Source organism: Aspergillus bombycis (genome assembly GCF_001792695.1).
Source record: "Aspergillus bombycis strain NRRL26010 chromosome Unknown contig00091, whole genome shotgun sequence".
Classification (NCBI taxonomy): domain Eukaryota; kingdom Fungi; phylum Ascomycota; class Eurotiomycetes; order Eurotiales; family Aspergillaceae; genus Aspergillus; species Aspergillus bombycis.
Genome location: NW_019170093.1, coordinates 51,355 through 75,010, shown reverse-complemented (window position 1 = coordinate 75,010; position 23,656 = coordinate 51,355). Strand labels below are relative to the sequence as shown.

The 23,656-nt window shown below is 49.8% G+C and overlaps 12 protein-coding genes across 12 annotated transcripts; 7 read left to right on the top strand and 5 right to left on the bottom strand.

Moving 5' to 3' along the window:
- Positions 1 to 605: 605 nt before the first annotated feature.
- Positions 606 to 1,298, bottom strand: ABOM_007887 (DUF4396 domain-containing protein; the record flags this gene model as incomplete). Its single annotated transcript, XM_022535016.1, has 2 exons — positions 606 to 898; positions 965 to 1,298. The coding sequence occupies 2 exons, from the start codon at positions 1,296 to 1,298 to the stop codon at positions 606 to 608; spliced, it is 627 nt and encodes a 208-aa protein (XP_022386045.1).
- A 2,052-nt stretch (positions 1,299 to 3,350) lies between these two features.
- ABOM_007886 (uncharacterized protein) lies at positions 3,351 to 4,505 on the top strand (the record flags this gene model as incomplete). Its single annotated transcript, XM_022535015.1, has 3 exons — positions 3,351 to 3,674; positions 3,738 to 4,006; positions 4,070 to 4,505. 3 exons carry the CDS (start codon positions 3,351 to 3,353, stop codon positions 4,503 to 4,505), a joined length of 1,029 nt encoding a protein of 342 aa, XP_022386044.1.
- Positions 4,506 to 5,050: 545 nt separating this feature from the next.
- ABOM_007885 (ankyrin repeat domain-containing protein) lies at positions 5,051 to 6,484 on the top strand (the record flags this gene model as incomplete). The annotated part of the gene is made up of 1 exon (XM_022535014.1): positions 5,051 to 6,484. One exon carries the CDS (start codon positions 5,051 to 5,053, stop codon positions 6,482 to 6,484), a length of 1,434 nt encoding a protein of 477 aa, XP_022386047.1.
- A 729-nt stretch (positions 6,485 to 7,213) lies between these two features.
- Positions 7,214 to 8,013, top strand: ABOM_007884 (uncharacterized protein; the record flags this gene model as incomplete). The annotated part of the gene is made up of 3 exons (XM_022535013.1): positions 7,214 to 7,363; positions 7,439 to 7,590; positions 7,659 to 8,013. The coding sequence occupies 3 exons, from the start codon at positions 7,214 to 7,216 to the stop codon at positions 8,011 to 8,013; spliced, it is 657 nt and encodes a 218-aa protein (XP_022386046.1).
- A 927-nt stretch (positions 8,014 to 8,940) lies between these two features.
- Positions 8,941 to 10,161, bottom strand: ABOM_007883 (SDR family oxidoreductase; the record flags this gene model as incomplete). Its single annotated transcript, XM_022535012.1, has 2 exons — positions 8,941 to 9,824; positions 9,882 to 10,161. 2 exons carry the CDS (start codon positions 10,159 to 10,161, stop codon positions 8,941 to 8,943), a joined length of 1,164 nt encoding a protein of 387 aa, XP_022386043.1.
- A 1,094-nt stretch (positions 10,162 to 11,255) lies between these two features.
- On the bottom strand, positions 11,256 to 12,266 carry ABOM_007882 (sugar phosphate isomerase/epimerase family protein; the record flags this gene model as incomplete). Its single annotated transcript, XM_022535011.1, has 1 exon — positions 11,256 to 12,266. One exon carries the CDS (start codon positions 12,264 to 12,266, stop codon positions 11,256 to 11,258), a length of 1,011 nt encoding a protein of 336 aa, XP_022386042.1.
- A 333-nt stretch (positions 12,267 to 12,599) lies between these two features.
- Positions 12,600 to 13,520, top strand: ABOM_007881 (shikimate dehydrogenase family protein; the record flags this gene model as incomplete). The annotated part of the gene is made up of 1 exon (XM_022535010.1): positions 12,600 to 13,520. The coding sequence occupies one exon, from the start codon at positions 12,600 to 12,602 to the stop codon at positions 13,518 to 13,520; it is 921 nt and encodes a 306-aa protein (XP_022386070.1).
- A 669-nt stretch (positions 13,521 to 14,189) lies between these two features.
- Positions 14,190 to 15,091, top strand: ABOM_007880 (SDR family NAD(P)-dependent oxidoreductase; the record flags this gene model as incomplete). The annotated part of the gene is made up of 3 exons (XM_022535009.1): positions 14,190 to 14,540; positions 14,599 to 14,831; positions 14,896 to 15,091. The coding sequence occupies 3 exons, from the start codon at positions 14,190 to 14,192 to the stop codon at positions 15,089 to 15,091; spliced, it is 780 nt and encodes a 259-aa protein (XP_022386069.1).
- Positions 15,092 to 15,846: 755 nt separating this feature from the next.
- On the top strand, positions 15,847 to 18,267 carry ABOM_007879 (uncharacterized protein; the record flags this gene model as incomplete). Its single annotated transcript, XM_022535008.1, has 1 exon — positions 15,847 to 18,267. The coding sequence occupies one exon, from the start codon at positions 15,847 to 15,849 to the stop codon at positions 18,265 to 18,267; it is 2,421 nt and encodes an 806-aa protein (XP_022386048.1).
- A 104-nt stretch (positions 18,268 to 18,371) lies between these two features.
- ABOM_007878 (Gfo/Idh/MocA family protein) lies at positions 18,372 to 19,607 on the bottom strand (the record flags this gene model as incomplete). The annotated part of the gene is made up of 1 exon (XM_022535007.1): positions 18,372 to 19,607. The coding sequence occupies one exon, from the start codon at positions 19,605 to 19,607 to the stop codon at positions 18,372 to 18,374; it is 1,236 nt and encodes a 411-aa protein (XP_022386049.1).
- Positions 19,608 to 20,173: 566 nt separating this feature from the next.
- ABOM_007877 (uncharacterized protein) lies at positions 20,174 to 21,087 on the top strand (the record flags this gene model as incomplete). Its single annotated transcript, XM_022535006.1, has 4 exons — positions 20,174 to 20,231; positions 20,284 to 20,368; positions 20,420 to 20,613; positions 20,666 to 21,087. The coding sequence occupies 4 exons, from the start codon at positions 20,174 to 20,176 to the stop codon at positions 21,085 to 21,087; spliced, it is 759 nt and encodes a 252-aa protein (XP_022386050.1).
- A 617-nt stretch (positions 21,088 to 21,704) lies between these two features.
- ABOM_007876 (uncharacterized protein) lies at positions 21,705 to 23,225 on the bottom strand (the record flags this gene model as incomplete). The annotated part of the gene is made up of 1 exon (XM_022535005.1): positions 21,705 to 23,225. The coding sequence occupies one exon, from the start codon at positions 23,223 to 23,225 to the stop codon at positions 21,705 to 21,707; it is 1,521 nt and encodes a 506-aa protein (XP_022386051.1).
- Positions 23,226 to 23,656: the final 431 nt, after the last annotated feature.

Sequence of the window (23,656 nt, the reverse complement as noted above, 5' to 3'; positions counted from 1 at the left end):
TTGCACAAGAAGGAATTCTTGGACCTGTTGTTCTTTGGAGTGAGCGATCTGAGAAGGACATTTTGAGAGATTGCCATCAGTAATATATATTCTTGAGTCGAGTATATCGCAGACCTCACCTAGGAGGCGGATAGAAACCCAGGGATACCCATCGGAGGTTTTCTCATACGGATTATCGGATATCTGAACTACCTACAAGCATGCCTTCTACACTACAATCTAGGATCATACCCTATATCGCAAGAATCCGGCGTATGTAGAGCAATGTCAACGGAATCCGCGGTATCCGCAACGCAAGCCCGGATTATACGGGTCGAGTGGGTCCACGCACGGAACACTGTGTAAAATGTGCCAATCACTAGTAATTTTCTGTCATGGAATTGATAAATAAGTATTGTTTTTTGTGTTTTTCTTCTTCTTGGGGAAACCGTCCAATGAGGGCTCTTTTCGGTGCGCCGTACCTTGGTCAACGCTGGCGATGTACTAACTCCCAAATTCTAACATCAGAGGCTTGCCCCGATGCTCGCATAAAAATACATGATGAATTCATCGTTAGCAGCTGTACATGCAGCTTGCTTCTTCAACTATGAAAACCTATCATATGCTCAGTGACAGGCCTTCCCATATTTCTTCAGCCGCAGGTAATTATACGGCAATGGAGCCAGATAGCCAGCGGTCATGGAGACAGCAGCTGCCATCCAAAAACTCGGGTCACCCAAAGCCACGACGCCGCCAGTAAGGTGATAGTCAACAACATTCTCTGCCGCCTCCATTGCGACCATGGACACCATACTCATCCCCATCGCAGTGCGAAGTGCCATCGGCCAGGAGAGCTGGTCGGCTCCGCGCCGGAGGAGGACCGTTTCCAGAACAATCGATGTGCTGATTCCAGACGCCACTGCATTTCGTCAGCCGCCATGGATATGGCTTCTCTCTTACAAAGAATAAGGGAACGAGAACTTACTAGACGCGGCCATGATAGTTCCCATCCCTAGCCCTGGGTAGAACGTCTGAAGCATCCATAGCGCGGAGAAGTCACCTAGCGTACAGCCGACCAGGCAGCGTAGCGTGTTGATCCCTGCGCGTTTCCATGTATGGCGGCATTTCCAAAAGCTGAGCTGCCACGGTGATAGTGGCTGCTTGTTTGCCGTGGCTGAGACAGTTGTTGAGCGACAGGGTCCATTCTGAGGTTTGATAGTGTCTTTGTCCGGACTGGAATGACAGGCCTGCGCAGGAGAGAAGCTAGAAAGGAACTTCTGGCAGTGACGGGTCGGCCGGAACGCACGGACTGGCTGCATGGTAAGAGGATTCTACCTGATAATTTATTCATTTTCCAGATACGCTTTGAAAAGTTCAGGAATCGAAAATTCAGTCATCAGGGCGGCCCAGGGGTTTCTTAAACTGTTGTTGCCGCTTCCCGGGGAATAACGCAAAAAACGCGCAGGGGCGGGGAATCGTTTAGGGAACGGCTCCACACGTGTTCTGAAAGGCGAGAAGCACGCAGTTTTGAATTGGCAGAAATCCTTCATTCTATCAATCATTTTCTAAAATATTAACTCTTTCATTGAATTAGTAATTCACATAGAATCTTGATTTTCACCCTCAGCACAAGTTTAAGGTTTAATAGGGCTGCTCCGGCTGCTCCGATTCCACCCCGAAGATCCTCGCATAACACTACTCGGCCATCACGTAGGCGCCTGCATGGTATAAAACATCCTAGGGATGTATACTGACTTTGTCCTTAAGTCGCTAGATACCACACCGAAACGTGCAAACCCTTTGCGTCGTGAGTGGACCTTTGCTTTCACATAGTCCAGTCTTAAGCGCGGTTCATAAGAACACAAAGGATGCTCGGAACGGTGAAGTTGATGGAAACTCTCGACCAAGTTGGACGCGATAATAGGTCCATTGCGGTGGATGATGTACTGTCATGATAGAACCCTGTAATGTAGACTGAGTGCATGAGGCCAGTTGAACATGTTCAGTAGCCAGAGCCAGGGAACGAGCATCAATCTGTCATGCAGTTAGCGACCGTCTCAGTATGAAGATATTTCTCATCATCTCCCTCCAGTAACATTAGTTACAGATTAATTAGAGCCTGACGAGGCAGAATAGACGAATCGAGTTGCGACATGGGCTTAGAAAATCATGCCGTTATTGCCCTTCGTGTATTCACCATCGCCAGGAGGTTCGTGCAACTGATTCATATATATTGCCAAGACGGTCTTCTGCTCCATCTCGTCATGTTTAACGTGACATGTTTCCCGTCGGCACGTAATCGTAAAACAAAGAAACAACTGGAGTGATGAAAGGATATGTGCCTTCGCGATACCATGCCCTGGCGAATGGAGGCCACCATGTGGTAAGACGTTGGCGATATTGTTATATTCGATCACCTTCCCGAGCAATGAATAACACAAAAATCAATTGAGTGCTCCGTCCAAGTAAAGGGCTATGCGCAGGTACGTTGAATGTGATACTGCAAGCCCGCTGCGAGCGTTAATTTGGCAACGGCGGTACGTAGCCTAAATAAACTACATGGCTAGCCGTATCTTGCAGACTGACGCTCGAGATTATGTACTCCATTGTGCAAGTCGAGGTACGCATCAATGACATCGACTCCTAAGAAGCGTTGCACGAAGCTTGGGGGGAAGTGGTAATTCCGCATAATGTCGGGGTAATGGGGACGCCGAAGATTGGCACATGCGGAGTGCCAAGAGTGGCTTCGTTTATCGCGAGATATTAGGCGCAGGATCCTCGGACGATCTGACCAGCTCATTGTTTGGAAGCAAGGCTAATTTCGTGATCAATTGGGGAGGTGAGGCATACACCGGAAGAAAGGGGACAAACAATGATAGGGCAATCCGGGAGGCCATTTCCGAAATGGCAGTAAGGCCGAAAGGCTGGTAGATAGGGCGCAGATAAATCTCGTATTCGTCGCGGGATGAGCCCGAGGGTGGGACAATATCCTCCGGTCTGCGCCACTCAGAATAAACAGCACCCCTTGATCCGATGCAACGCTAGGCATCTATGATGTGAGCAACCACTTCCAGCTGGGTGGGGCTCTTTGGGAACCTGAGATCTCCTGTCCTCATCTGGAGAACTTAAACGATGACTATCTCCAGATTGGTCCGGGAGAGGTATGCCAAGGCATTTGGGTTGTTGGGATTGGGACTAGTACAACAGGCTAATGCAGAGTCCCTTTGCGAACCCTGGGATCTTTGAGAGAGCCTTGCGGCTGTATCCGATCCTGCTTTTATGCAGTTTCATAAAATGGGGTTTATTAGCCGCCGAGCCCCAAGGTATATCGTTCAATGCACATGTACGCCGGCACACATCCTCTCCTCACCATGAAGCCATCGACCACTCTCAACGTTTATTTAGCCTCCTTCGCGACTCTGGCTGCTGCCAAGCAAGTCGGGTATTTCCAGTCGTCGGACTGCGTTGACTCATCGGGATTCGAATCATGTTACCAGAATGCCGATCAGGCCTTTGCCAGTTGCGTCAATAACAATTGCGCGGGTGGAAACAAAGCTTGTACGGAGTCCTGCAATGGGGACCCTGCATGCGTGCAATCGAAGTGTCCGGACTTGGGAATAGATTGTATCAATGCCTGCGAGTGTGTAAAGAACACGGACTACATCGAATGTACCGCAACCAGTTGTTGGAATCAGGTACGCAAACTATGATTATCACAGCAAGCAGGGCAATCCATTGGCTAACCTGCCGACTGCCAGGTGTATTCTTGCGAGTATCAAAAGACTGCCTACGACCTGCTTGACTCCTGCGTGAACACGACTATCGACGCAGTCCCTTTCTTCCCGCCTCCTGATAATGCCCCCGCTGGCTGCTCCTGTAATCTAGGCAGAGTCGCCGAGGTACAAAAGGTGGCGGAAAATGCGATGCAAACGTGCGCTGACAATATAACGCCGGATTCCGATAGCGAGCAGGTCATCGTCTATGGGTTCACCTGTGGGTGTTGCGGCCAAAGTTCTTATCTCTCCTCGTGCGTGCGACCAACACATTCAGCCATTATCTACAGCCCCCATTGCTAATATTTCTAATCAAGGATCTGGGACGTATGCCCAAACACAATACCCGCCCTACTAGGCGCAGATTTCGTCTATCAGGCTCTCGTGGAGAACAGTGACTGGAACCAGTGCGGGCCGTACCTTGATTATGACACTTGTACAGCGGATCTGGGCTTTAGCAACCAGACAAAGTTCCACGGCCCAGGGAAGCTGCCTGCGAATGGGACGGAAACACTGTATAATACGGGTGGTGTGATTTCGACCCCAGTGAGCGGAAACACCTTCACCTGGACGATCCACGACAGTCCACGCCCTATCACAGCTGCGGCCACAAACAAGGCTGTACCGACAAAAACAGAATCCAGTGGTAACAGTGCGACAGCCACTGCGGAGTCAGGGGCAGGCCATAAATATAGACTCTCCTTGTGGACTCTGGTTGGCACAATTGGTGCTGGATATATGCTTATGGGATAGACACCGTATGCGAGTTAAGGTCTAATAACTGTACCATTTCTACGGAGTCCCAGCAACAGGAGATTAAGGGTGAGAAGAATGGTTTTCAGAAGAGCGAGAGGGCAGAGCGAGCAATGCGGACGGGACCAGTCTGGGAACATAATCAGTTCAAGACTGATAAGAAATTGGGGCAGACTCAGCCTGAGGCATCGGTCGTGTGGCTATCCCGGAATCGGACTTTTATTCCCACCGAAACCACAGCCAGGATCCTATCAGGTGACCATTAGTGCCTCAGGCACAACTGTATTTGTTTGCTCCGTGGCAGCAAGTCCTTTCAAAAAAGAAGCAATCCTTGTGCCTCGAGCCTCTTGACGAGGACGACAGCTGGATCAATGTAGAACATGATGAGGATAGTAACCAATATCGTTTCTTCACAAATACCACGGGTGAATATAAGTCCACACTTTGTCCAGGCTAACCCGCACTAAGAAATTCCACTCCGGTCTTCGGACCATCTCGGATGCCATTTTCACCTTGACGCATATCACACCCTGTACCGCTGTATCATGTTGTGTGCACTTCCCCGGGAGCTCATCCTGCATGTAGCTGGCTTTCTCCCCAGTGGCAGTCTAGCCGCGTTAGTTCGGACGCAGACGGGAATCGCACGACTAGTGACGCCATGTCTGTACAACCAAGTGGTCCATGAACCTCTGCCCCTTGAACCGGATGACGAACCTGATTCCGATGTGGATGATTTTCGCACTATATCGGATACCTCAGAGGTTGAAGTGCCATCTCTCCACTGGACCGAATGCGTCTCCCGATGGCACTCGAAAGTCATCCTAGATTACCTGCAGTCGCAATCTCAAAACGTGCTATCGGCTTGTGGAACGCCTAGGTCGAGTCTTATCCATCTAGCTGCCCAGGGTGGAAATATTGACGTGGTCAAGGTACTCATGTCCAAGGGCGTGGAGATTGACAGGTACCATGACGGATACAGCCCTCTTGCCACGGCTATACAATTCAGCCAGGAGGAAATGGCCCTGTGGCTGATCAGCCAAGGAGCCGATGTCACGGAATGGCTCATGGGAACGGGTTTAACCATTCTCAACCTAGCTGCTGGATTCTGTTCTGCAAGTGTCGTCCGCAAGGTTGTCGAAATTATTCGGGAAAAGGTTGGTAAAGCTGGAGATATATTCTCCCCTTCCGATAATGTTATGGTCCTTCACCGTGCAATCTCCAGAGGAGATGTTGAATCCGTCCGTATTCTGCTTGAAAACGGAGCTGACCCATCCGGTTGGGATATACACGGTGTATCGGCTTTGACACTCGCCACGGCGAACGGCAACGAGGAGATAGTCACGATGCTTCTGGATCGTGATGCGAACCCTTTACCCCATGACGCTATGGGAAGGTCTGCGTTAGTATGCGCTGCCGGGTCACCGAAGCTGAGCTGGACGACCGTGGAGCGTATTTTCCACGCATATCGAAATGCAGGCGGGGATATCAACTGCACCTATGTTACCATTCCGGAATTTGTTGGTGGGGCGCCTAGACCTCTGGAGAGACTGCCACTTCATCAGTTTGCTCTTGTCGGGTCCGCACCCGGGGTAGAGTTACTCCTCCGTTATGGTGCGCAGGTCTCCATCAAGGGGCGAGATGGGATGACGGCACTGCACGCCGCTTTGTTCAGCTATCGGCATAGTCGGGACACATACCAAAGCATTGGTGAGATCTGTCAGATGCTAGTTGACGCTGCTGTTCGGTCGGGAGAAGACTTGAATAACAAAATGACTCCCTATAATTCATTCGCGCGGATGAGAGGTGCCACGGCACTACACTTGGCCGTGGTTTGTGGATTAGAGGAAGTTGTTCGCTTACTACTGGATCATGGAGCAGATGGGAAGATCGTTGATGAGGAGGGAAAGACCGCTTTGGATCTCGCTCAAGGATTGAGCAACCAGGTAGTGATTGATTTGTTAACAGCGAAAGATGTATAAAAGTGTACATGACGGTACTATATCACCCTTGGTATTTTCCACGCATAGGTTCTTTGAGCGAGTCGACCTGGATCGCCATGTCCTCCGGACTCCGGAGCTCCAGGCCGCCCAAAGCACAGCCGTCTCCTTCCAAAACGCAGTAGCATGTCCTGGCGGACCAATCATGGGCCTCCTGCCAACGTTGCTTTCTCATTCAGTGGGCATTAGTGCACTTCTGATATTCCTAGATCATGTACTACGGAGGATAGCGACGGATGGTCAGTTGGGGGCGGTGAAAATGTCGGCTCCGTCCGAATCCTGCCATAACATCAGGTACCAAGCGTTAGTCATATTTTTACCTGGCAGGGCTGAGTGTGGGTTCACCCGATGGCTTAGCCATTCATATTTCATCTATCTGTGCGTTCCCATTGGTTACGTCGTTTATAGATTCCTTTAGTGCGATGAAGATTGCTTGGATGCTGTTGGGGGCGAAAAAGAGCCTCAACCGGACGCATGAACGTGGCTCGGTCGAGGATAGACCGACCACTCAATCCTAGTGGATAGTTGCATGTCATGACCACACAGCTTTCACCAGCTCAGCCACGGCGGTGAACCGACGCTGCCGAGGGGAATCTGGCCGAGCAACTGGTATATAAACCCCAGTCGTCCTCCTGAGTTTCTCCATCCACCATCCTATCTCTATTCAATTGTCTCTATAGTCTAGCATACGACCTCTACCTCATACCCAAAATGCGTTTCACACTCCCCGGTCTTGCCCTGTTGGCCACAGCTATGACCGTTGCTGCTGACAATGTTGTCACACTGGCCGTGCCAGGCGACGATGACGATGGCAGTGGGATGGACGCTCTTGCGGACATTAGGTTCCGAGTGGTTGGCATTGTATGCTTTTCTCGCAGCTCTCCATATGTACAGTCCTGTCTCTACCAGCGGTATACTAACGACACAAAAACATAGAATGGCTCCACGACATCGTTCTCACCAAATTGCCCCGCAAGTGCTACCACGACCGCCCGCGCCAGCACGAGCACGGCCGCCGATAACCGCCTCATGAATTGTGACATGACCTTTGTTTCGGGCCCAAAGACGTTCCGGATGGACTATGAAGGGTAAGTACATGCGATCCTTGGCCTTCTGCGCCATGGAGAGCTAGTCTAAGTGTGTTAAAACCTTCCAGTGAAACTTTTGAGCGCTGTGATATGGGCTCCAAGAGCGCCACCTGCTATGTAACGTGGACGACAACCCGTGGAACATCCACCGTTGGAACGGATGTCGACTCCTCGACGGTCCCTGTCACCTCGGTTGCATTCACCGTCACAGCAACGGATGCATCTGGTACACCCTCCGCTTCGGCCTCGGCCTCTGCTTCTGCGAAGGCCACTGCTACTGGATCTGCCGATGCGTCATCTGCCAGTGCCAGTGCGAGTGCCAGTGCGTCAAACACTGAGAATGCTGCTCTGGGCCTGCCCACAGGGCACGCCTACTTGGCTGCGGGTGGTGCAGCAATGGCGCTTGCTGTCGCCATCGCCTAGGGCTGGAATTTATCCTCACGATAATATGGTCAGCGATGACTTGAAAAAGGGAGTCACGCGGGTAGGGGTGATGCTGTTGGTTTTCCGTCAAGGTGTGGCTTAATCGAGTTGCATCCATGTATTGTTATAGAGGTCGAGTTGTGCGATAGAATATCCGTTTCTTTATTGTCATTATGCATAATCATCTTGGATTTAGAATGTATAGCCTTGTTTCCGTTCGCATGAGATCCTGTCTGTGAGTTGTTACTGCGGTCTTTCTTCGTATCCCCAGTGATAGATGAATTCAAAGCAAGATATGCTTACCCTTCAGTATGATGTTCAGAGCTTTTCAAATCAGCAGAACCCACTTCTGGATTGTAAACTGAGCTATTATATGTTCAGGTTTGGGTGCTGCACCGAAGAGTAATAGTGGTAATTACTCTCCGGGAGATTCCATTTAGTAAGTTTAGTTCGCCTTTACTGTAAGGAATCTGGTGGTGTTAACATATATATTTGTTGTTAAAAGAAGAGTAAAATTCGATACTAATAGTCTTCAAAGATTCAACTAAAAAAAGGATCGATATTGTCATATTTAGCTACGGTAAAGAGTTGTTATTATGACGATCAGGAAATACTGCGCTACCATGTAGAAACCCTAGGAAATAAACGATCTACGCGATGGTCTGATTGAAGGATGGTGTGCCCTCTCTTTAGATTTCTCATACTTCAACGCATGGATAACTACCGTGAACGAAATCATAAGCGTTAGCTATAATATCTACTACGTATTATAATCTCGCACTATTCAGTATAGGAGATATCGGGAAACATAGGATCAATAGATTCAGAGAATGGACATGGTAGACACGGTAAGAGTGGACCGACGTGAACGTCACACATGGTCGAGGGTTCATATGACTATAATCGGCTGTTCAAGGCATAAACGACTCAATGGAAAGCAGGAATGATTCTGGCAGCTGCCATCCGATCAAATGCCACTTGATAACCCTCAACGGTGTCAATACGTTCGGTGAATCCAATCGCGCGGGCCGCGTCAAGTGAGTACTCGCGATCAAAGTCGAAGTCAACAAGCATGAACTGAATGAATGGCCAGTTCTGCGCCTCCAGCAAACCCCCCCGTAATCCATGTGTTTCAACCAAACCATCCCAGGCGCCCTGATTCTCACGGACGAATTCTTCGATTTTCTTCTGATGTTCCTGAGGCTGAACTCCCACCAACCCGAAATACGAACAGAGACCCGGCCAGACTTGTTCCCAGCTGACAACGTCACCGTCTGCAATATTGAACGCTGACCCGTTTGGACACTTATCGCGATTCAGCGCAGTGTAAATTTCCATCTTAGAGAGAATGTCCTGGAAAGTATCGCTATGCGTAGATCGGTAGCCGTGAAGGCTCCCAGGGAAGGGGACCTCGGCTCCTTGACCGTAGACTTCGCGGTACAGGGTCAGGTACAACGCGATACCTTGGGCTATGTTCATTACATTTGTACCGGGAACAAAGCCAACGATTCCGTCCGGTCGAATCTCTGAGAATGACCAGTTCTGACTCTTTGATAGCTCGGAAAGTATGTCATATTGATCATAGTAGAAGACACTGCTCCTCCAGGGCTCCGGGATCCGGGGCATTGACTCGCGAAGTGGGTGCGGGATCTCGAGCTCATTCGAGAATTCCAACCCGTAACCTTTACCACCTGTTTGCAGGATGACCGCTTCTAAGTTGGCAGCAATGCCACTAATTGCTTCAATAGCAGTGCGGAGGAGTGCGGCGTTGACCTTTCGCCTGGCTTGGAAATCACCAGCCTCAATGTAGGCTAGCAGTGTGATAATTTAGAAACCATGGCCATATAAAATAGACAGGCGAGGCTTACCGCAATAAAAGACAACCTCAACTGATTCTACATTATGAACCCTGGCCTTCAGTTGATCAGTGACCGAGGACACTGATTGCGTGAGATCGATTCCCGAAACAATGTCCAGTCGAGAATCCACAGGAAGATATGCGTCTTCCGTTTTGAGAGGTCGATTACAAAGACCAACGACGCGTCGAAAAGAAGAGGATGTGGGGTAGCTAAGACACTGGTTCAAGAGGGACCATCCTGAAATCCCCGATGCCCCAAAGACGAGAGCGTATTTCCCATTCTGCGACATGACGGCGGCAGTATTATCTATCGGAATGAAGCCAGTAGAAGATGAGACAAAAATTGATAGCCAAACTGGCCGTGATTTATAGAAGGATTCGCTCCTCCTTCTACGTCACTGCAGGTTGATATGGATTTGTAATCTCATCCTCGGACATCATTCCGGATGGGCGTACGTGTCGACTAAGGGTGCAACATCATTCATAATTTACCGGCCTCTTTTTGGCATGGAACATTCATATGCCTTAGCTACCACCCAGCCTTCCTAGTAATAGTCTACAGTATGTCTCATATGGAGGCTTATGGACACTCATAAACCCTCAGTCTCAAATATTGGCTACCAAACCAGTCATAGCATCTCAGCTACCGTATGCTGAAATACGGAATACGAACTTATGTATCCGACGGATGATCTAACTCGCGGGACAAGGCCACATTAAGGAACTGCAGGCAAGACTTTTCCCTGATATATGCACATCACTCTTTCGAAGCAAGTACGGCAGACCTTTTATGACGGCGAAGTATGGATATTTGCTTTTAGTTGGAGCATGGAGAAAATTCTCCTAAATTGTGGGACTTATACGGCTATTTATATCTACCGACTGTCCGGCTATTATTACCGCTTTATTGACTACACTTATAACTCGACCGGAAAAAGTGAAATAAACTATACGTAGCCACACGGATAAAGTTCTAGGATTGCCCTAAATGGAGCTACTATAGGCTCTAGATGTCATTATTTCTATAGGTTTAACACTTGGTCGTTGATCTCCAGTGAAAGCTAACTTTCCTTCTCTTTTTCTCTTCCCGTTTCGCGCAAGTCGGAGGTCGGGTGCAAACGTAGACAATATATTCTTATGATAGCTGGTCATATAGGAAAATGCTCTGTAGCATATACGTGAATCCGAACAATGTAGCCTTCGTGTTTTGCTGGGTAATAATGGAAATTTGCTTTAGCAACGTCTTGGTCGCTTATGTTAGGTGGCTTCAGTCTCTTTCTAGGCTGACCGCCTAAAATGGCAGATAGATATGTTCCCTTATTGCATTTTATTCGTCCTGGTTTATACGGTATGGTAACCTGCGTTAAGATGTTTCAATTAATTACTATGGGCTGTTTATCTTCTGCATTGCCGTACACCAGCTCTGCTTGGCCCTGGTCGCAAACCTGTCTGGGACCTTCGGGTCGTCGTGAAACAGCTCATTTGAAAATGTCTCCACTGTAACAATTCCTTCAAATTTTAAAGACATGAAAATGGCATGAACAATAGGTTCAAGGGGCAAGGATCCGTTTTGGGCTTTCTCCCAGGGAAACAGACGAGCATTTCTCGACCAAGACATCCGTGGCGGTTGCTCCATGTTGTAAAAAGGGTGGTCCTCAATAAGAGGTTGGTCCAGCAGCTTAGCATCTGATAGTTGTACGTAGAAGATCTTGTGGACGTCAACCGTCGTGGCCAGCTCTTCCATCGACCTCCTGAGGGCTTCGTCTCCGTCGGAGCGTTTACAGCCTGGGGCTGTTGGATCTCCCCAGACACGTGCAGCGATGTGATAGGTATCCAAGCAAAGCCCAAAGTTGGGCTTGTTCACACGCTTCACAATCTCCCAAGTTCCTTGCCACGTGTCGATATGTGTGCCCCACGCCACGCCCTCATACGCGAAGCACACAGGCGGGTCTTGCTCAAGCCCAATCGAGGCCATCTCCCTGAAGTCCTTGACAATGGCATCAATATCACCCGTCGTGCCGTTCTTCATCCAGTTGGTAGGAACCTGAACAATTCGTATACCGAGAATCTTGACTAGTTGCATCCATAAGCGTAACTTGGAAATCCGAACCGCATGCTGCTGCGGGTCAAGTAGGCCCTCGTAGAACCAAAATGGTTGAAGAACGCAGGGCTTGATATTGAGTCTGTCGCAGATGATCTTGATGTCGATGGCAGCCTGAATGGTGGTGCTCTCGCTGACTTCCCCCAATTGGTCCCTGGCATAGAAGGCCAGATCATCCTCAACCAACTCAATAAGCTTGAAGCCATGCGATGCCGCTGCTTCCAATCTTGAAGTAATCGGATGTACTGTCTGGTGGCCGAGTGAGGGTGAGGCGATAGCCGGCTGGAACGACATCGTTGTCTGTAGCAAACGATAACACATTGAAGTGAACTTGAACGAATACAGATTCATCTCGCGATGGTCTCTTATAATTGTTGTTCCTGTGACTACAACCAGATCGGGTAAATCCACTGACCATTTCAATTCGCATAAACGTCATCGTCAGGCGGTTGATGCATTTCCCGTGCTTGCCGAGGTTGAAGGCAGACAGTCATGTTCTCTGGGTCGAGCTTATATTCAACACCAGGATGACTCGCCTCTTGAGCAATAGCTAGATAAAATACATTTTTCCTTGGACAGCCTCCCAAGCCTTCTACAAACACAACGATTCCCCTGATGCCATCTGTCATGCCTGCTAAATCGGGTCGAGATCGCCTGTATATCGCCGGTGGTCCCGGCGGCAGTTCCATTGGCCCCAAAGTTCACGAATACATAGCTCAGTCGCTGAGACTTTCATGGACATGTGAATTCTTGCAGCTATCCTCCGTCGACGAGGTTATGCGATACTTTCGAGCGCCTGACTTTGCTGGTGGGATCGTAACAATGCCTCATAAAAGAACCATCATTCCTCTGCTCGATCACTGTGATCACTTGGTAAAGATACTGGGGGCATGCAATTTTGTGTATCTTGCAGAAAATGGGCAATTGTGCGGCACCAATACGGACTGGGTGGGCATCTACGATTCTATCCTCGCACACAGTCCCAGCCATGCTCCGGGTATGACAGGCATGGTGTACGGAGCGGGCGGCGCCAGTCGAGCGGCAATCTACGCCTTGTGGGCGAAATTGAAATGCGACAAGATCTATGTGGTTAATCGAGAGAGCCAGGAAGTTGCAGAGTTATTCGATGACATAAAGCGACAAGCTGACTTGTATCGCCCGGAGTTGGTTCATGTGCGGAGCGTGGCAGAGTGCAAAGCCCTCCCTACGCCTTATTTCATTGTGTCTACTATCCCAGACTTCGAGGCAGTCAGCCCAGAGGAACTACAAGCACGGGATATCTTGGTCGAATTTCTATCGCGTAGCTCGTCACCGAGAGGTATCTTACTGGATATGTGCTATCATCCACCCATGACAAGGAACTTAAGGCTCGCAATCCAACACGGCTACAGGGTCATACAAGGCTACACGGTCGTTGCTTCTCAGTTTCCATGCCAATGGAAATTCTGGACAGGGGAGACCATTGAGACGGGGAGGGTGTTTGAAATGACGGAACGATTAGTTCAGGAAGAGGAGGCGGCAGCAGTGGCCCGGACAGTTATCAAATAGGTAAATCAAAAGGGCAGTTTTACTGGGATCATACCACGCATCGTGGATCTCAGATGCGGTGAGGTGGTGTGGGCTGTTTTGCGAGTATTGATTTGACTCTTAGGCTTCTCATGTTCCCTTGAGTTTGTCGTTTTATGTTAACTTTATTAAAGTTCTCATCATCCTTCTCCTGTACACGTAGAATGAAATAGCCTATACGCTCGATGATGATAATGTGCCCGTTCTACTGTGAAGTATAGGACCTCAACCACGTACGGCATTAACCAGCAACAGGTGTTGTTTGTTCACACAAAAGTATATCTGGACCAGTCCGATCTATCCTTCTTGGTACTGACACTGCTGAGCCAATATGCGAAGTCCAAGTAAACTGTGCCAACATCATACAAAGCTCTCTCAGCATGACCTACGGAAAAGGCCGCATCCGATTCGGATGTGAGGTATGGGCGCCTAGGGGTGAAGACGGATATTTCGTTTCCGCCAGGATGTCGGCTGATGAGGGTTACAATCGCTGCCAAAACCTGAAAGAAAGAACGCATCAATTGAACGAAACCTTGTCAGCCGTATACTGGCTCCCATGCAGCGTGGGAAATGACTTATTAAAGCCAGCCATTGTCCTTCCAAGACCCCGCAGGTTCCTCACATACACATTCTACATACTCTTAGCTGAAAATGTCTAGCTCTATTCTCGAATCGTTTTCTCTGAAAGACAAGACCGTGGTTATCACGGGTGCTACAGGAGGAATTGGACTTGAAATTTCCATAGCGCTGGCGGAGGCTGGTGCCAATATTATTTCCATTGAGATACCCCAAGATCCGTCAAGCCCAGAGTTACGTCGTGCCATCGAGGCAACGGACCGTCATATCACTGTGTTTGAGTGCAATCTCAAGGATCACCAGTCCATTCAGGACACCTTTGCTGCCATCTGGGAGTCCGGTGTTGTTCCGGATGTTTTGGTCAACTGCGCCGGCATTACCAGACATATGCTGATTGAGGATACGCCTGTCCAAGACCTGGACGATGTAAGTACTACTTTGTCCCCCCTCGGTAATCGGGCCATGTAGGGTCTAATACTCTTAGGTGATGTCTATTAACTTTCGAGGGACCTATCTATGTATTCAAGAGTTTGGAAGAGAGCTGCTTCGCCTGAAGCGACCAGGGAAGATTATTAACTTTGCCTCTATCGCCTCTTTCCTTGCCCAGACAAATATTTCGGCGTATTGCAGTAGCAAGGCTGCTGTCCAGAATCTGACGAGAGCTGTTAGCAACGAGTGGGCTGGCCGGGGTATAACCTGTAATGCCATTTGTCCAGGGTGAGTAGTACTACGTTCTTGCTCTTGCGCTGTTCCATTAGCTCTAGCTCACCCGTATACTCAGCTTCATTCATACCAAGATGTGCGAGGATTTGTACACCGATAAGGACTTTTCTGCCAGGATCGTGGCGAGAACATCCATGGGCCGATGGGGAGAGCCACAGGACTTGCGCGGTCTAGCTGTCTTCCTTGCGAGTCGTGCTAGTGATTTCATCACTGGGGAGAGCATCTACATTGACGGTGGCATCATGGGTCGGTAGTTCGTTTTATAGGCTTATTTTCGCCACAGGGCCACGACCCGGGAAGTGACATGGGGATCACAGAGCCAACGATAATAAAAAGGAATTTTGACTATTTTACGCCCAGTTCAACCGTACAGGAATGAGGAGATGGAAGCTGCTTGCCTGGACGCAATATCTATTATGTTAGAGCACCCGTCGACCCCTCGCACATATTTCCACCAGTCGTAACCTGTATCTTTGTATTGCCTCCTTCGATACGGGTAACGCTCAGATAATATCACCAAGTAACGCGTTTAGTTCCCAAATAGGGTTTACATTACATTTATCTAGTCCGTGAGCCTCGGTATGGCCCGTCATGTTAGGCGGGAAAATGATTTTAGCCGCCACGCAGGTCGGGCTCGCACCACCACCACACACACCGTGATGCGAAAGTGCCCCGAGTTCTACGATCCAACCTGCAGTATGTAATCGGCACAAGGCTTCCCGTTGTCTGAATCCATTTTCTAGACGTGGAGGGTTGACCTTGGAGGACAAGTGCCCGAGTGGCCGGAAATAATGTCTTTCCGGGGGAGATTTGCAAAGTCGATGTCGCATCGGAATGTGGGGCCGGTGGCTCTGCAGCAGCCTGCCTGGCTGGATTGGTACTTTGCAAATGCATTATCCCACCCAGCTTGCGAGGTCGATCGAGTGTTCTAGGGGATATGGGCTTGTAAAAGGCTTGGTGTGCTGCTACCTCGTACTCTGCTTGTCATCGATAGTCGACTCAGATCGCGATGCCGCCGAGCTTCGCAGAAGATGCATCTCTGGTCTTAGTTGGCATGCGATGCGCGGGAAAGTCATCGCTAGCCACTATAGCCTCCAGAGCCCTGAAGTGGAAGGTCGTTGACGAAAAGCTGCAGTTCGAAAAAGTAACCGGGTATTCAGTCGCTGGGTATATTGAGAAATATGGCCACCATGCCTACTGCGCCCAAGAAGTCTCAGTGCTAAAGGCTATCCTCGCACAACATCAGCGACGCTATATCATCGTGTGTAGTTCGTCCTGTGTCCAGACACAGGCGGGCCAGGATCTACTACGAGAGTATCTTGCTACACTCCCAATAGTGCATGTCATGCGAGACAGGCACGTGCTTCAAGCCAACCTAGAAAGCAAATGGCAAGGGGATGTAATCAAAGTTCTGCGCGAGCAGGAGCCAGTGTATCTGTCTTGTTCGAACCTCACTTTCTTCAATCGAGACGATACAAGTTTGCGATCTGGGGTCGAATCGAATCGCGGGGCGTTCTTCGAGGCCCTGACCCCAACTTCGGGAAGGCCTACCTACAGGTCCCTGTCTCTCAAGCATGTCGAGTCGGACTTCTTACGGTTCCTCAGCAGTATATACGACAAGCGCGAGGAGAAGATCGGCATTGGTACAGACTGGGATATCTTCACCTACTCGCTTCAGCTCCCCTTTCGGGACTTCAAAGCTTGTGGTTTTGAGTTGGATCGAATAGCATGCTGCGCGGATGTGCTACAAGTTCAGGTTGATTTATTACTCCAGGGATATCTGGAAACGGATACTACTCGTCATCACTGGTGGGAATACGTCGTGGATCAACTAGCATTTCTCCGGAGGCACACAACCCAGCCCATATTATACCATGCGACGTCGGGAAATTCACCTCCGTCTCAGCTGAAGCCAGATTACTTTGACCTCATTCAGCTGGGGCTTAGAGTGGGAGCTGAATTCGTCACAGTCGACCTGCGACAAGGGAAGGCTCAAATCCAAGCTGTCACAGACCAAAAGGGCCATTCCAAAATCGTCGGATGGTTTTATGATTCGGACCCTGGGCTGACAGGGGGCTGGACAGGACAACGTCGACTGGAGTGGTATCGTAAAGCAGTTGATGCGGGTTGTGATATTGTGCAACTTACTCAGCCAGCCATTACGCGTTCTGATAATGCTGCCGCTCAGTGCTTTGCCGAAAGTATGAACAACGGGGGACCACTACCGGTGTCTGCATATAACACGAATCGCCTGGGCCGACCATCGCAGTGCTTCAATAAGTTACTTACGCCGGTTGCTCACCCAGATGTCATTAGGGATGAGCCAGGAACAATCACCATACCTCAAGTGCAGGCTGCACTCTTTGCCTCATTCACTTGCGAGCCATTGCGATTCTTCGTTATGGGATCGAACGTGCGATACAGTGTCGCGCCTGTCTTGCACAACTCTGCGTTTGATGTCTACGGCATGCCCCACATCTATTCCATATTACAAACGGACACTTTCGATACACTCAATGACGTATTGCAGGAGGATGACATGGGGGGCTTAGGGCTGTCGTCTCCATTTAAGACGGCTATCATTCCTCGCTTGAAATCTATGAGCTCCGACGCTCGGTTTATTGGGGCCGTCAACACGATTTTGCCTATACGGAACTTGGGGCACGAGAATGCAGCGGACAGCAATCTCCACCGCCAGTTCTCTATAGCTGAGCAACGCAATCGAGCCGGTCCCGTGCTAGCCCTTCATGGAGAAAACACCGATTGGAAGGGTATCAGAGCCTGTGTTATCCGCCATCTGTCTCCTGTAAACGCCGTGACCTCAGTATCTACCGCTCTTGTCATCGGTGCTGGCGGAATGGCGCGGGCTGCCATTTATGCGCTGATACAATCGGGTATCCGGCACATACTTATCTACAATAGAACCCCCGAACACGCCATGGAACTCGTAGACCACTTCGAGAGAATGTATCGCAGCAGTGGCGGCGACCTGACTGATAACACCGAGCACAACCAGGGCAAGCGTGCTACTATATCTATCTTCCAGTCACTGCAGGACCCTTGGCCGAGTAATTTGCGTTTGCCCACAGTAATCGTGAACTGCTCACCGATCCCTGGGGACCGCATTATGCCAGCGCCGCTTCTCCAAGAGAATAGGGTCGAATTCGAGCCGGCGGTGTCGGTGCCTACGGCGTGGTTAAAGAGTCCAACTGGAGGTGTCTACCTGGAGCTCGCTTACAACAGTTCCTTACCGTCTCCGGAGCTTCTTCGTATATGCTCAAATCAAGGCTGGATTGGTGTAGCGGGTTTGGAAATTTTTATTGAAGTAGCCTCTGCCCAATTCGAGTTCTGGACCGGACGCCGGGCTCCGACATATATTATGAAAAGGAAATTGGGCCAATACCTGCGTGAACTACAAGACTCCATGTGAAGTAACCTTCTGTATGAGCCGCACATAATCCCTTTACAATATATGGACCAAGCAATAACCGAATAAATGTTAAATTTGTGATCATTTAGTCGCTTCTAAGTGCATCACGGAGCCTTCTTCTTCAAATTGAGGGGATACTCCGTTGACTCAATCTGCTCGGGGTAGGAATAATTCGCTTGTGCCCGGATCTCATCCACCACCTCCATGATGGCCACGGACTCATCCCAGGGAATTACATCGCTCTGGATCTTTCCGTCCCGAATGCACCGTCCAGCCTCGTCGGCCTCCCAGTACATGCCATGGCCACCAGCCGGAATCTCGAAATGAACTGTCCTGCATTCCCCTTTGCGAATAATCCTCACGGACTCCGGCCGATGAACTGGGCCGACGATCTGAATCTCTCCCTCCAGCCCCTGTATGCGCACTGCGGTACCTGACGACCCCTTCCCATCTGCGTCATTGGAAAGAATCATTGAGGTAGACATGATGCCGTGCGCCACTGAGGTGCCCGACGGTGTCGAAGATGGGAACTCTACCATAACCGATGCCATTTGATCGGTGCCGGAAGCCTTTTCGTATGTGAGCAGACTCACGACTCGGCTAGGCTTCTGTCGCTGATGTTTCTCTCGCGTGTGATACAGAGTCTGAAAGACCCATATCAAAGGATAAATACCAATATCCAAGAGAGCTCCTCCGGCTAGCTCCTTGTCTAGGTATCTGTGAGTAGAGCTCAGCTTGGAAATGTCCACACCAGTCGAATTGTCTACATAGACGCGCAGGACCTCTCCGATCAAGCCGTCTTGGATGTATTGGCGCACTGCAGTACTGAGAGGGAAATACCGCGTCCAAACCGCTTCCATCAAGAAGAGGTTCTGCCGCTGGGCCGTTTCATAGAGCACCCTGGCTTGTTTGGCATTCACCGTGAGGGGTTTCTCACAAAGGATGGGCTTGGAGCTTTCGAGTGCTAGCATGCAATTCTGATAATGGTGCGAATGTGGGCTTGCTATATACAAAACGTCCACGTTGGCGTCTTCCACCAACTCTTCGTATGATCCGTATGCGGTGCAGCTGATACCTTCCGACAGTTTGGAGGCGATATTATGTCGAATAAACCTGTCTGCAGACTCCTTGGATGAGCTGGAAGCCACCGCAGTGACAACATGTCGAATGTCGTGTGTTCCGCGCGTGGCCGGGTCGATCAGGAGGTCCTTGACAAATAGTTTGGCAATCTCCCCCGTTGCTATTTTTGGTAAGCAAGTGCCACGTATCAGATCAGAGGGTTTTGCGCAATCTTTACCCATAATCCCCCAGCGAATTGTCGTGGCGTTGTCTGCTCCCATAGTGAATTGGCGCAGGTTTGGTGGTGGTGTTCTCGCAACGTTCTGAGTCTTGATAATATATATAGAGAAGTCTCCGGGAACATAAACTAAAGCTGCACAAACTCTCGTAAAACGAAACGAAAGAAACACAATAGATCTCCTACCATCCGTATGCCTCAACGACTAGCCAGATAAATACTGACTAACTTAGGGACTCCGCCTGGAATCACAGTCCGGATGTACCCTTTAGCCGGAGCAGTAACCCTAGTCCCCGCGATTGATAAGCATCCCCGCATCGCCCTAGTTAGTATGTCCTTCCATGGGTGATCAAGCAACTCATACACGGATAAGGATATGAGTTGGAACATACCTATAGCACTCAGGCCTTTGCAGTGAAGCCTCCTGGAACTTTCTACCGTCCGGTTAATATTTTAAGGCTTGACATATTGGCTCTCTTGAACCACAAGAGGCAATAAATACATAAATAAATAGATACAGGGCGGGCAACATTGTGGCATACCACGACCAGGCTCCACCCTCCTGTTGCTCTTTACTATTCGGCCTCTATTTTTGACTTTTATAGCGCCATGGCCCCCCAAAAACTTCTTGACGGCCTCGTTGCGCTCGTTACTGGTGGTGGCAGCGGTATGACTACAGCCAGCAACCACCCGTATCTATACCGCTGACTCAGATCTAGGATTCGGAGAGGGTATTGCTCAGCTCTTTGCCGAGGAAGGTGCTAAAGTGGTCATTCTTGATATCAACCAGGAAGGGGGGCAAAGGTATATATCGTCGCATTCCTAACCGAAATGCTCTGGACTTATCTGTGGCAGGGTGGCAACCAATATCACAACAGCTGGCCTTGTAGCCACTTTTGTCAAGGCTGATGTAACAAAGGCAGTTGACTGGCAAGAAGCAGTGGACACAACTCTGACTCAATTCGGCCAAGTGGACATCCTGGTAAACAACGCGGGATGGACCTATCGCCGGAAAGCATCTCTGGATGTGACCGAAGCAGAATATGACCGTGAGAAGAGCAGGGTTTATCATACCCAAGCGAAGATGCTAATGGACAACAGGTATCTTTGATATCAACGTGAAGAGTATCTACCATTCCATAAATGTGGTCTTGCCCCATTTCCTGAAGCAAGGTCGTGGAAGCATTGTCAATATTTCTTCGTGTGTGACGTCCAAGCCGACCAGCGGTTTGCTGTACTATAACGCCACGAAGGGCGCCGTAGACTTGCTGACGCGAGGCCTCGCGGCGGAATACTCCAATCGCGGCATCCGCGTGAATGGCATCTCACCATCTCTAGGCAATACTGCTCTGGTATCCGAGTTCGTGGGCGAAGAGTTCAGTGCTGACATGGCTAAGGTGCAAGCGACAGAAGCTCCAGTGCAACGCATGGTCACACCACTGGACATCGCCAAGGGCTGCCTGTACCTTGTCTCGCCATACTTCAATGATTTCCAGACGTATGTTTCTATCCGATATTCCTAGATGATATGGTAATTACCGTTGGCTTACACGTGGCTTACACGTGGCTTCAGGGGTATAATGCTAAGGGTGGACGGTGGACAATACGTATGTGTCATGCCTTATTCGTACAGAGTCATCTCGACGTTTTACTTACCTGCGGTATAGTGTTAGCCTATGATGGGTAGCAAGGACGCCAAATGGAACTGCAGAGAAATGATAACGGACCACCACATCGATGTGGCTGTTGTTTCACAGTCGGGCGACATGGGACACAGGCAGCAAGCGTATGTAGGTCTGTCAAAAGGGACATGTATGGCATTTGCAGCCAATGCAGGGTTCTATCAAGGAATGAGTCCATCGAGTAAAATCCTCAGAATGTGTCAGCGTAGATACTAAATGCCATAAGAACGAGTTTCAAAGTAGAACTAGACGTGTTTAAGTTTTACTTAAGCTAGTACTATGTTTGTTCTAAAGGGATTCTTCCGTAATCCGACCTCCTTATTAGTGGCAAGTTTGGTAGGCCACCTCACTTCCGATAGTGCATAATCATCCCTTACATTAACTCGAGTTTCCCGCAACGGTGGCAAATCCTATATTAAAAGAGGTCTATACGCATTTTTCAATGATCCCTAGTATGCTCACCATTCCAGATCATCCAGAGCCTCGTAAATCAACTCCCAAGCCCGTGGAGGGAGTTCCCCAATCATCCAGCAGGAATTGCCATTGTAACTTCCTAGGGTGGTAACCCGCATCATGCCGTACGAGTTGGGAGGCAGAGTCAAATAGCACGAGTCGGCAGTCCCCAGCCCGTTCCTTCTCGTCGCCGATATTTCACCCTGGCGAACTACCGCAGAACTGAGATCGAGGTCAATATGGCTGGACAGGCGGACCAAGTTGTTTACCAGAACGGAATCTGCATCCGTGCTGTCCATCAATCTCGTGATGTCGAGCTCGGATTCAATCGCGCCCAATACCGTATGCAGGGACCTCGTTATGCTTTGAGGCTCGGCACATTGCGCGAGGCATTCGCGATGGGCGAGCGCAATTGGACCCATAGGCCCTGTCGCGGCCTCATTAGATAGGGTTTGAGGCGTGAGCAGGACCAGATTCTGGCTATAAATGCCCCTTGCCTTGGCTAAGCGTGGCACAACTAGCCTTGCGTTGAAAACGTTGAGCAACCTCAGTGCGCGTGGTACGGCCTGCGCTCTGGCGATTTGCTGCACAATCAAGGCTAGGAAGAGCTCGTCAAGTTGGTACGTCGACAACACGTCTTCGTCTTCTGTCGGATTCTCTAGGGCAACACGACTATGTAGCCGTTGCATGTTTTCCAACGGAACCCGGATTATACGCTGCTCCAGGGCTGCATTCGGTGCCGGTGGCTGCCCCATCGCCTTTGTCTCTCCTGGTACGGTCAACAATTCAGGGTCACAACCGGAGCCGTCGTAGTGGCTAGTCAGTTCCGATAGTATGTCAGCCTTCGCGCCCAACATTGGTGGCACTTCATCCTCCCGTCCATCTAGCACCAGCCCGAGCGACTTCAGGAAGCCTTGTAGGCCCGATACGTCCCATGTACAGTGAGAAAAGGTGATGGCCAAGATCGTCGCATCGGTATAGGTGATGACTTTGAAAGATAGCTGCGGGGCGTCCCTGTCTACCAGATCGGCCATCGTCATGGGGAACCCAGGGGCGTGGCCGAATGGGCGAAGCTCGTCGAGAGGTGGACTGAGTGCAACTCCATCATGTGAAGCTTGAGGCAGCTGGCGGCCGAAAGGGTGCTCGAAAATGCTTCCATCATATGCTTCCTGAGCGAACTGGATTGCTGGACGTTCGGCAGTGTATTTTCTGGGGACATGGATTTCAAACGCCTTACTTGGCTTCCGGCTGTCTGCTTCGAGCGTACTCGCCTCGTGTACCTTGGTTCTGAATCGGCCACCCAACTTTTTCCAATCGTCAATTTCTAGCAGTCTGGTGAGAGAATCCTTGATTTTCCCAGCATCGAGGATGTCGTTGAATTTAATAAATAACGTGAGAATACAGTGTTGGTACTCGGCGCCGTCTAGTAGGTGCACCGGATATATGTAATCGTCCGCGTGGCCGCGAGAGAGATCGCCAAGAGCTTTGCCAGCATGAGGTGAACAGGTTGCAGAGGGTATTGCCATACTTAAGGAACGCCGCGGACTGTTCCTCAGCCAAAGGCAGAAATGATGTAGAAGTAATTGTAGCCGTCCTCGACTGATCCCATTTGAGTGCGCCTTTGGGCGAGTCGGACTCTTCTAGAAACCCGAAATGAACCATACAAACAACCTCGATGTCGGAATTCCCCCTTGCGTCCGGCAGCTAGGCCCTTGCCAATATGGCTAGCAGCCAACGTCTCAAACTGCAAGGAGAATACGCGGTGCAAGACCCCAAGTTTTTGTTGAATCTAGCCCTAGATAGGCACGCACCCATGAAACTAATCAACCCCTGCCTTTCAGCCATGAATATTTTGACAACAATAAGAATGTGATCGGCATACTTCCTGGCCTTGGAAACTAGACACACGCTGGGCTCTGACACATGTAATACCAATAGAAAACTAAAAACCCCCCGA